This window comes from Mastomys coucha, unplaced genomic scaffold (genome assembly GCF_008632895.1).
Source record: "Mastomys coucha isolate ucsf_1 unplaced genomic scaffold, UCSF_Mcou_1 pScaffold5, whole genome shotgun sequence".
In the NCBI taxonomy this organism is placed as follows: Eukaryota; Metazoa; Chordata; class Mammalia; order Rodentia; family Muridae; genus Mastomys; species Mastomys coucha.
The window spans coordinates 117,998,308-118,010,807 of record NW_022196911.1 but is presented as its reverse complement, the minus strand read 5'-3'; the positions used below and the strand labels follow the sequence as shown (position 1 = coordinate 118,010,807).

Here is a 12,500-nt window from a genome sequence, read left to right as displayed (position 1 = left end):
GGCTGCATAAGAAAAACAATGAGCTTTCATAAATTGCACTAAGAAGAAAAATAGGCTTGGGACAGATTTGTGATCAAGGAAAAACATTCATTCTAGGTCCGCTCCAAGGATGAGGCCACAGGTGTGCACTATGATAAAGCAAGGCCATGTGAGACTGTTGCTTTGAACTTATAATGAGCTTATAGAATGAAACATTGTTTTGAATTTACTATTAACATCCTGTAACTCTCCTTTTGTGTAACATTTTATCTATAAGGTAACTTTATAAAGAACTTTTGTCTAAACCAGGCAGTGGTTGTGCACTCCTTTAATCCCAGCACTTGGAAGGCAGAGGCAGGTGGGTTTCTGAGTTCGAGGCCAGCCTGGTCTACAGAGTGAGTTCCAGGACAGCCAGGGCTACACAGAGAAACCCTGTCTCAAAAAACAAACAAAAAAAGCAAAAAACAAACAAACAAACAAACAAAAAGAACTTTTGTCTAAGAAGGTATGAATTGCCAGAGAGAAGATATAAACTGTGGCTGTTGGGGCTCTGCCCCATCTACCAACTGTATATCTGTGGGCTTTGGGGTTTTGCTCCATCCATCAAGTGTATAAATGTATATTTGTCTGTCTGTCTATATGTACCTACAGTTAAGAGTTAAAAGAATGCGTAGTTTCTCGCTGGGCATCCTTGCCAGCTCCAGATAATTAAGTTTTGTTTCATCAGTAGTATTGGACCAGTAAATTACCCGCCACTGTGAACGGGGGTTGGGGGGCTGTGGGCTGCTATTAACATGACCACAGTTGCCAATGCCATGCCTCCTTTCCCTGCATGCCTTGGTTATCCCTGGGAGGCCAAACTTGGCCTTGACAGCTAAGCATGCACAGGCTCCGAGTACCATACCCACAATGGAGGGAGGGAGAGTGGTTTTGTGTGTGTGTGTGTGTGTGTGTGTGTGTGTGTGTGTGTGTGCATGCATATACACATGAAGACCAGAGGTTGATGTAAAATCCTTCTCCATTGCTCTCTACTTTATTGTGTGTATGCATATGTGTGTAAACATGTGCACACAGTTGTATATACATGTGTGTGCATGTGGAAGAGGAAGATTAACATCCTTTACCTTCCTCCACTGCTTTGCACCTTCTTCTGTGAGACAGGGTTTCTCACTGAACCCAGAGCTCACCAGCTGCTAGAATGTATGGCCAGTGAGCACTAGGGATCCTCCTGTCTCAGCCCCCTCATCTAGCACAATAGTTAAAGATGCGTCATTCCCACTTTTATTTTTTTTTTAAATATGAAAAGCTTCACGAATTTGCATGTCATCCTTGCACAGGGGCCATGCTAATCTTCTCTGTATTGTTCCAATTTTAGTATATGTGCTGCGGAAGCGAGCACCGTACCCACTTTTTATGACAACTCTGAGGATCCAAACTCATCCTTCTGCATGCACAGCAGGCACTTTACCAACTGACTCATCTCCCCAGCCACTCTTTGCCTTATTTTTGAGACACGGTCTCTCACTGAAACCTGAAGCACCCTAGTTTGGCTACATTCACTGGCCAACAAGCCCCATGGATCTGCGATTACAGGGACATAACACTGTGGCCAGCATTTTTACAGAAGTGCTAGGGATCCAAACACAAGCCTTCATGCTTGTACGGCAAGTACTTGATCAACTGAACCACCTCCCCAGACACTAAAATGAGGTTTTTTATTTTTTTGATTTGGTTTTTTTTTTTTTAATTTGTTTGTTTGTTTGTTTTTTGAAACAAGAACTCAACCTTGAACTCACTATGTAGTCAAGGATACCTACAAATTCCTAATTTTTCTTCCTCTACCTCCAAACTTCTGGGATTATAGGTATACAACATATCAGGCTCAATTTTTAAAAAATTGACCAGGAGATTATGGCACACATCTTTAATCCCAACACTCAGAAGGCAGAGGCAGGCAGATCTCTATGAGTTTGAGGCCAGCCTGATCTACAGAGCAAGTTCCAGAACAGCCAAAGCTATACAGTGAAACCCTGTCAATAATAATAATAATAAAATACTACTACTACTACTAATAATAATAATAATAATAATAATAATAGCCTTGGCCAGGCATGGTGATGCGTTCCTGTAATCTCAGCACTCAGCACTTGGGAGACAGAGGCAGGAGGATCATAGCAAGCTTGAAACCAGCCTGGTCAATATCTCAAGTTCCAAACTAGTCAGGATTATATAGTGAGACCCTGTCTCAAAAAGAAAAAAAAAGGGGAAAAAAGACATACAGTTAGCAAATGTGCATTTATTGATCATCTGTCATGGCAGGAATACAAAATGGAATCTCAGAGTGAACACTTTTCTCCAGCTGGGATGAAAACAAACTAAAACTAAAAACAACTTCAGAAAATATCCAGTACATATCAAAGTAGGAAAAACTGGAACTCTTATACCAGTGGGAATTTAACTGGTACAACCTCTTTGGAAACATGAGGCAGTTTTGTTTTTATTATTGTTTTTAAAATTTTTTGGGGGGGAGGGGGTTCGAGATAGGGTTTCTCTGTATAGCCTTGGCTGTCCTGGAACTCACTCTGTAGACCAGGCTGGCCTCGAGCTCAGAAATCCACCTGCCTCTGCTTCCCAAGTGCTGGGATTAAAGGCGTGTGCCACCACTGCCCAGCCAAGATTTTTTTAAAAACAAATGTATGTGTGTGTATCTCTGTGAGAGTACGCCATGGATGTATGCGTACCTGCAAAGGCAAAAAGAAGGCCTCAGATCTCCTGAAAGTGGAGTGAAGGATGGCCATGAGCTGCTGGGAACTGAACTCAGGTCCTCTGCAAGAGCAGTACATACTCTTAGTCACCTCTCTGTCCCACATGACAGTTTTGAAAACTTAAGTAAGAGCCTGCTGTACAACTCAGGTTTATCGTCTCAGATCTCATACAGTCAGCCAAGATCAAGTACTTGCACACAAAAGTTCATAGCAGCTTTTATTTGTAAGAACAGAAGCTAGGAACAACCCAGACATCCATCAACAGATGAATGAATAAACAGAGACCATGGTTTGTCTATACAGTTGAATGGACTTTTGACACATGTGACATGAATGGATGTTATGTACAAACATCAAGAGATTTGACATGGACACATATCAGAGCAGTTACACTGAGTATGTCAGATGGAAAAGAAAGGTCAAGGGGCACATACTATATTATTATACTCATATAAAACTTCACAAAACACAAGCAAGTCTACAGTGACAGAGAGTAGACCTGTGGTGACCCAGCGATAGGGATGGGTTACAGGAAGGGGCTATAAAAGACACGAGGAAGGGTCAGTGTGCTAATTCCCTTCTGGTCACAGTTGCCTCAGGATCCCAGAGTTTAAGGGGAACTCAGAGAGCCTCCATCTCTCTGAACAGCTTCATTTTTATCTGCTTCATATACAAGTTCTAGAGACTATTTCGTTTTTGAACTCATAAATATTTGAGAAAAACTCTATGCTTCATCAGACAAATCTTTGAAGTCCCACCACCATGAGAAGCCCTTAAACTCAACCTGTAAGTCAAGACAAACAAGCTATGCTTGACTATGGTAACAGAGGTCATGCTAGTCCCTAGCTCTAGGCAGCTATGTAACACCAGGAAAGTCAGATTTAGCTGAGATTAGGAAGTCTTGAAAAGTCTTCTGTGTATGGTTGTTGGGACCTTGATTCATAGCTCCCTATTGGCTGGGACCCCTGAGTCTGCTTTAGACTTCATAAAAATCTTGCCACAGTCATTTCTAAATAAGAAACTCACGTCCAACTCATGCCAGGGAGTGCTTGACTACCACCTACAATAGCCCAAGTAGTCAGAGAAGGGCTTCAAGGAAAAGAAAGATTTGAAAATGCTGGCCTTTCAAGCAGTAACAGGTTTAAATTGGGATGACTCTTATACAGCAAAATATGGTCTAATAGTGGCTTTTTTGAGGTAGGTGTAGGGCAGGTAGACAGCCCAAGAGATAAGACTTCTTTAGATCTTCCTAAATTTCTAAGCCGGGTGGTGGTGGCACACACCTTTAATCCCAGAGCTTGGAAGGTAGAGGCAGGTGGATTTCTGAGTTCAAGGCCAGCCTGGTCTACAGAGTGAGTTCCAGGACAGCCAAGGCTACGCAGAAAAACCCTGACTCAAAAAAGCAAAAAAAAAAAAAAAAAAGAACTTGGATAGAAGACAGTGATGACATTTGCATTAACACTGTCTTGTACTAAAAATCATTGGATGGTATACTTTAAAATGGAGTTTTGTGTTACTTGAATTACATCGCAATTATACATCTCAATTATAGACAGCCCTGGAAGAGAACCTGCATGATAAGGGCTGGGCCCTTAGTTTTGTCCACTCTACCCTCTTCAGATTCTTACACTGGACAGGTTCCCTCCTATGTCACAGCCTTTGCATCACTACTGTACCCACCTGGAATGCTGACCAGCTGTCTGCAGTGTCTACTCCCTCCAAGATTGGCTCAAGTAGCCTTCCCATCAGCTTTCCATCCTAAGTGCCACCGACTGCTACTGCACTTTACCTTCAGAAACAACACTTGAGTGTCCTGGTGTCTGGAGAACTGGCACTCCATGGCACACAAGGGGTCAGTGGCTAGCACCAGAGCTTCAGGAATGGTCATCATTAAGTAGGGATGCCCCCACTCTAACACTCACCTGTGGAATGAAGCCACAGCACGTGACTGTGTGAAAGCCGAACTTGGTCACACCCTGGGACTCAGCATCCTCAGCCGCACAGCCTGTCAACAGAAATCTTGATCTCATGAAACTACTCATCTTTCATGGAAACCAGATCTTGAGAGAATGCCTGGCTACGCATACAAATAGATCAAACGCAGGTGATTTGAGGCTCACTATGCATAGCAGTGACTAGCCAGCATACAGACTTCCCAGGACTTTGTACCCTAGCCAATGAATGGACAGACTAAAAGACTGGTTGGTCAGGAGTCCATTCTATTCATTTACCAGCTCCATTAAAATTGCTTAATCATCTTATTTTCACAGTGCACTTAGGGCTAGAGAGATAGCCCCAAAGTTAAGAAGAGCACTGACTGCTCTTCTAAAGGTTCCCAGCACCCAGCTGAACAACATACAACTGCCTGCAACTCCTGCAAACGGTTATATGTGCCCTTCTAGCTCCAGCCCCCAACCCACCCACCACCTCTCTCTCTCTCACACATACACATACACACACACACACACACACACACACACACACACACACACACACACACGGATTTTTAAAAAGTTGTTTAATGCACTGTAAAGGGAGCATATATGCCATTTAACATATTATTGAAATGCCACCAAGAAGCATCATGAATTCCCATCTAAAGTAGCTGATGGGCTGGGCCCAGGTTTAAAACAAAACAAAACAAACTGGACTTACCCACTGTGTTCTGCTGAGCCTTGGACTTCTCCCTGAGCTTCTGGTTGTAAAGGTGCAAATCTGCCATCTGTTCCCCGAGCTTGGATGCCTGACTAAGGAAATAAGGCAGCAGCAATTACAATAGCAAACAAGTAACACCACACAGCACGTCCTGCTTTGAAACATGTTTTACATACTCTAAAGTTACTCTAAACAGTACAATAATAAACCCTTTAAAAAAAAAAAAACAAAGTATCATAAGAGCATGTGATAGTTTCTGAAGCATCCCGCAGCCACTGGCCATGTGGCTCAAAGCCTCAGTCAGTAAGAAAACAAGCCTCCAAGCCTCGGCTCTCACATCTAACAAGGAATATAGGAGAGACCCCACACCACAGTCACGCTGAGATATGAGCTGTGGCAACTCCCTGCTGAGAACATTCCCAAGCCTTATTTACCAGAGTTTGTCCTTCAATAGTTTATACAATGAACATAATGACTGTAATAGAGAAAAAATTAAGCTGCCAGATAATTGATCAGCCTCTCTAAGTTCAAACTGGATTAGTATACTACATAGCATAAAGCAAAGGACTTGTTCAAACACACTTTATGCAGCCTCATCACAACTAAAATATCCATACCAAAATGAACAAACAAAAGACAACAATTATCTTTGTCTTAAGAATGGACTCTGCGGGCTTAGCATTTCAGAGCACTGGCTGCTTTTCCAAAGGAACTGGGTTCAATTCCCAGAATCCGCAGAGTGGCTCACACTTTCTGTAAATCCAGGTCCGAAGGATCCAACCCCCTCTTCTGGTTTCTGAGGGTAGTATACAAATGTGGTGCCCAAACATACATGCAGCCAAAGCACCTATACACATAAAATAATTTTTAAAAGTTTTAATTAGAGAAAGACCAAGTTGACTTTGTTACTCTGTGAAAGTTGAAGAATTAACAAAAGCTTCACTTCTAGGATCTCAGGCCTAATAAGAGAAAAACCAAGAGAGGACAGACTCCAGGGATTGGAACTGAAGAGATGGCTCATCAGTTAAGAGCACCTGCAGAGAATCCAGGTGCCCAGCACCTACATGGCAGCTCAAAAATATCTGGGACAATAGTTCCAGGGGACCCAACACCCTTGCCTAGCCTCTATGGTCACAGACATGGACATGGTGCACATACGTGTAGACAAACATATATAGTAAATATATACATATATATATATATAGTAAGTATATACATATGTAATAACGATACATCTTTTAAAAATGAACTCTGACAGCCAGGTATGGTGACACATGCCCTTAATCCCAGCACTTGGAAAGCAGAGGCCAGCATGCTATATATACATAGTGAGTTCTAGGCTAGTCAGAACTGCATTGTGAGACTTTTTTTTTTTTAAAAAAAAAAAAAAAAAAAGACTCTGGCAATTGGATTGAGTTATGTAAGCAACTCAACAAAGAATGCTCACTAGTGTTATCTTTCTCTTTTTCTCTCTTTCTGTAAATTTCTGCCATTCCTGTCTCAGCAAGGCTGCTTGCTCCCTTGCTACCAAGTGTTCCTCTCTCTCTCTCTCTCTCTCTCTCTCTCCCTTTCTCTCTCTTGTCTATTTCTACCATGTTCTCCCTCTCCCCTCCCCCTCCCCCTCCTTCTCCTCTCCTTCTCCCTCTCTCTCCATTTCTGTCTCTTTCCACCTGTCTTCTCCATTTCTGTGTCTGTTTCTCTGTGTCTTGTATCTCTGTCTGTTCCTGCCTCTCTCTGTTTATATGCGCCTTTCTTTCTGTGCATGTATCTCTATATTTATGTCAGTCTCTCCCTATCTTTGCATGCGCACAGGGCTCTCTCCCTCCCCATATACACAAATGCACTCACCTGCTAAGGCTCTTCATCTTCAAATGCTCCATCACAAAGACAGCCCCTCCTCCTGGCAGGTCAATCACCTTCATGGGCTTAGGAACCCGCACCAAGCCAGTGTTTCGGAGAGCCTCCAGGCTCGCCATCTCTCCTTCAAACATCTGCCGGGCCTGCATCCAAAACCATGAGCTCTGTCAGCTCCAAAGACTTGGACCCTAACAGGGACCTTGCTAGCCAGACCAAAATACTCATGGCCATTGACACAAGCCAGAAGACCAAGTGCCTTCAATTACTGAAAAACAACATCACATCCCTCCCTCAAGGCCAGGGTTCAAAGAGACCCCTTCAGGTAAAGAGGAACTGAAAGGCCAAGCCTGATGCCAGAATTCAAGGGGTGTGGGGGAAACCCATACAAGCAAAGCCTTGCAGTAGAAGATGCACAGGTCACAAAGAGATGCAAAGTGGGGGCAAGTTGGGGGGAGGAATGGACACAAGTGAAGTGTGAGCCAACAAAAAGTCTGAGGCTGGGTGTGAGTCCTCCAAGGTATTGTTTTCCTTCCTGCGTCTAAGTCCGGGTATTTCTACCTTGGGTATGGTAGAAATTACCTGGGATCATATTTGAGTCAAAGAAGGCAGAGTGGTGAGGTCAGAAGGGCCTGGCTCAGTTCTAGCATGGACTAAAGAAGCTACAAAAGAACCATATACCCAGCTTGTCCATAAGGCCTTTGCTGGGACCTGGAAGCTTGTTTCTTTTTTTTTTTGTTGTTTTGTTTTGTTTTGTTTTGTTTTGTTTTCAAGATAGGGTTTTCTCTGTATAGCTCTGGCTGTCCTGGAACTCATTTTGTAGATCTGGCTGGCCTCAAACTCAGAAATCCACCTGCCTCTGCCTCCCAAGTGCTGGGTGGGATTAAAGGTGTATGCCACCACCGGTGTGCCGGAAGCTTGTTTCTATGTGATTTAGAAACACTCCATTTATTTTTAGACAAACTTTCATATTGTTCACTATACCTTGGTTAAAAACATGCATTTCCTTATGTATTTGTGGTGCTGGGGACTGAACCCAGGAGAGACACTGCCCACACTTGGCAAACTACTATAGCTGGGTGGTGGTGGCGCACACCTTTAATTCCAGCATTTGGGAGGCAGAGGCAGGCGGATTTCTGAGTTTGAGGTCAGCCTGGTCTACAGAGTGAGGTCCAGGACAGCCAGGGCTATACAGAGAAACCCTGTCTTGAAAAACCAAAAAAAAAAAAAAAAAAAAAAAAAAAAAAAAAAAAAAAAAAAAAAAAAAAAACCAACCAACCAAACAAAAAAAAACCTCTACTATGGATATCCTCAGCCCTCCAAATGCATTTTTTCATGGGTTTGTGAATACTTCTACATATAGAATCATACACTTTTAAAAATTAAAAGTAGATTACTGTGGGTAAAAGCATTCAAGCCTGATCACCCAACTTTGAACTCCAGAGCTCACATAAAAATCCAGATCTGGCGGTGTGTGGCAGCAACCCCAGCCCTCCCACCACATGATGGAGACAGACAATCAACTGAAGTCTTTCAGGCCAGCTAGCCTAGAACAGGCCCTGTGGCAGCAGAAACAAAAAAAACCTTGCCACAAAATAAGGACAGGACCAACTCCCAAAAAGATATCCACTGACTTCTATGAACAGCATGGATGTGCAAACCAGAGCTTTTACACACATACATACATACACACAAAAGAGATGGAAATTTTTTAATTAAAGAATGAAACTTGAAGCCAAAATACTTATTATTACACATGAAAATCATTCTTCCCCTTTAATTCTTTTTCAAAGGGGGAAAAGTCAGACAGGTATACTCAAATTGCCAGCCTGCACTTGGGACCAAGAGGCATGTGCTGAGCATCCTGTTATGGGAGAGCATTTGCAGACTTCAGCCATGCTTCTAGGGTAAACCTCCAAACAAGGCCAACAGTGCCAGAATGCAGAGTGGTGCTGTCCCCACCATCTCTACGGATACCAGGAGGGACTGAGAAGGACCTACTCTTGGATTCTCCTCTTCCCCACAGCATCCTAGTTACTACAACCACTATCCAGAACTACTCCCCACAGAGCACAGAACCTCTGGAGTCCTCCCCCCGACAGAAGGGGGGGGGTGGCACCATGCTGTGCCATCACAGCTTGCTCTCAGGCACTTTAGCTAACAGTCTTCAGTTGTCTTGTCTGCAGTTTTCCATGCATTTTGTTGTTGTTGTTACTTTGCTTTTGTTTTTGTTTTTGAGTCAGCTTCTCCTCATGTACCAAGGCTGACATGGAACTCAGCATCCTCCTGCCTCAGCCTCCTAAGTGCTAGGGTGATAGGGTATAGATAGATGTATGCCTGGCTCCATACTTTCTTAAACAGGGATATCTTAAACGTTTTATAAACCAACAGAGCCTGTGAGGATGGTGCTAGCCTAGCCCTGGGAACCCTGTCTCTTTCCACCTGTTGGGAGAATTGGGGAGCTGAGATCAGAGCATAGACCAGACATGGGTAGAAGCAGCTTACAGCTGAGACTCAACTCCCCCATGGTCAGAGATTAAAGAAATTTTAAAGCCCCCATATAGGAGCAAAAGCAAGAAAATAATAGTGCGGTAAAGATAAATCCTCTGGTCCCCAGAGGAAGCCTGCCTGCAAGTGCTGGCTGGCTCCTCAGCAGAGGGTAAGGACACCAGGTCTAGTTCCCCCACCACTTCCCAGAATCGTGCATTCCTCTTCCCCTTCCCAGACTTTTATCCTTGTACACCCAGCAGCGGCAGCGCACCTGCGTCCTGCGGTTGACCTTGACAAACACGGGGCCACTGTCAGTGTAGTAGGCATAGCCCTCGCTGATGCAGCCCCCTCCGGAGCTCCCAAAGGCCCGCAGTGTCTTGGTGTGAAGCTGGGCTCGCAGCAGCTGCTCCATGGAGAGTTGAGGACCAGAATGCGGTCAGGTGACGCAGAGGAGGGGGACTCGGGGACCAGAAGGGAACGCGCAGCGGGCGGGTCGTGGGGCGGGGCGTAGCGCTGTCACGACACCATCTGACCACGGCCTGCTAGCTCCTGGCTAGCTCGGGTGTGTGCTATCCCTGCCTGCTCCTGGGGCACCAGGGCCGGGATGGGAGGTGGAAGAGAGGGAAGAGCTGGACTAGACATCTGTTTCTCTCTCCCAGGCAATCTCCACCTGGGGCTGCTGTGGGAGAAGGAGGGATGCAAAAGCTCTCAACACCCTCTTTACTAGGCTCATTCTAGAATGTCTCCTCCAACTCAACACACCCTAGAGAAACAGGACCCCAGACCTGGTGCCAGGTGTTGTGTAAAGTCACAAGACAGAAAGGGAGTGTCCTCACAGAAAGCATGTGAAGTCCCAGAACATCTGCACCCATGCTAGGCCCACGCTAGGCCCTGTGCTCTCTGCACAACTGGGAGAATCAGGAGTAAGCACAGGAAGATTTGGGTCAGTGCTTCTTTATCTTTGCAACACAAAGCATAGCCTAGAGTCTCAGATATCCCATGGAGAAGCTCTCACTGTCCAGATAAGGGTAGAGTCCTAGCCTCGGGGGTGCCCTGGCTAGACCCTAGTGGCACCTCTTGATGCCACAGGGCTGAGTGACAGTGGCTACTCTGGTAGTTGTGATAGTAGTAGCCTACTCCACCCAGGGTAGGTAGGACTCTGGATCTCAGAAAGCCATGGTAGGAAAGCAGCAGACATATATGCACATGGATACATGGGCACACACACACACACACACAGACACACACACACACACACACATGCATATAAGAACACTTCCACAGTCTGACATAGGAGACAGTCTGTGCTAACCCTTAAGTGTTTTAGGAGAGGTTGCCTCGAATGCCAGCCCCAGCACGAGCTGCTGGTCCCTCTCTTGTACTGTAAGGTCTCCAGCTGACTATAAAGGGACTAGGAAGATTAGTGGGGTAGATGATCCATTGCTGAGCTTTCCATATGTGCCAGGGTACAAGTGAATGTCAGCTAAATTCACAAATATTCTGGGAGAGGATTTTATAGTTAGTTCCTGCCTTCTCTGAGATGAAACTAAAGTATAGAGGAGTTAACTTGCATGGGACCCAGTGCTGAGACGTAACTCATAATATATGAAACCTAGTCTGGTTTGGGGCTCCATCCTATGAATCTTAGTCTCAGGCCCTAGTGGGATAGGACTCTTACCAGGATGTCATAGAAGACCTGGCTGCATCATGCTGCTCAATGCTTTTCTCCTGGTCTGCCTGCTGACAGTTCTACAACTGTTCCTATATCAGCCACCTTCACATTAAGCTGACGCCCAAAGCACATGAAGAGATAACATATGCATGGGGTTGTGGTTAACGTGCCTATCTGAGGAGCTCCTTCATACCTCAGAGGGGCAAAACCTGTCAGTGCTGGTCATCCCCAGGGTCCTTGTGACCTGTTCCTGACTCAAACTGAGACTAGGTTCCCTGGAGGCTTTTGAATAACTCCTGTATCTGGCAGCTATGTGGGATGATTGGGACCTGGGCTCAGCAGACACTATCAAGCATGGAATAGTGATACGGCCTCCTAATGTGGCCCCAATCATGGAGGCCAGAGTGGCAAACTCCAGAGCCAGGGTTCTACCCCAAGGACCTTTTCTAACCTGGCTCTAAAGCCAAGCACCATGTCTTCCCTCTGTGCTGGGTCTTATATCCTAATTAGGGTAGTGAGGGAATGAAGCAAAAACAGACACATAGACACCCAGAAAAGCTGGGAAGGGTATGCTGGGCTCTCTGATGGAGAGGCTTCAGGATCCCAGAATGTCAGTGTGTTTGTTACTTACAGCTGAACGAGTAGGCAGGGTTGTGGTATGCAGCTAAATTAAGGAGACAGGCTTAACTGATCTCAGAAGGAGCAGTCTCTGTGGGAAACAGTCTTCAGACAGTTATATCTGTGAGGAAAGGGCTACAGTGGACATTTCTGCATGCACCATTGACATTCACGCTCAGACCAGAGGAAAGCTTTGTTATCTCTCTGCGTTGTCATAGATCTGAGCCTTTGGAGTTCATCTTGCAGGCTCATGACAAACACAACCCCACTCAGGCCTTCTCTGCTCCCCTTACTACTGGTTATGATTCTTCAAGGCCATGCTAAGTAAACAGACTTGACAGCATGGAAATGTCACTACGAAGAACGGGCAGAACAGCCATCTATAGGAAATGTGACTGACTGGTGCCTTCATTTGGGGCCCCTCCTGTCCCGCGCTATCTCCCGCCAGCAGGAACAACGCGGCACAC

The 12,500-nt window shown here is 45.1% G+C and overlaps 1 protein-coding gene and 1 non-coding gene across 2 annotated transcripts in view; both read right to left on the bottom strand.

Moving 5' to 3' along the window:
• The window catches only part of Fn3k (fructosamine 3 kinase), a 15,656-nt gene extending 5,243 nt beyond the window's left edge, over window positions 1–10,413 (bottom strand). The window contains exons 1-4 of the mRNA XM_031354100.1: window positions 10,015–10,413; window positions 7,248–7,399; window positions 5,400–5,491; window positions 4,667–4,749 (exon numbers count right to left, since the gene is read on the bottom strand). Of these exons, the coding sequence (XP_031209960.1) occupies window positions 4,667–4,749; window positions 5,400–5,491; window positions 7,248–7,399; window positions 10,015–10,155 (468 nt within the window). The 5' untranslated portion in view covers window positions 10,156–10,413. The remainder of the gene's footprint in view (window positions 1–4,666; window positions 4,750–5,399; window positions 5,492–7,247; window positions 7,400–10,014) is intronic.
• On the bottom strand, window positions 1,272–1,378 carry LOC116079311. Its single transcript, XR_004113884.1, has one exon. It is a non-coding gene; the product is annotated as a U6 spliceosomal RNA (small nuclear RNA).
• Window positions 10,414–12,500: the final 2,087 nt, after the last annotated feature.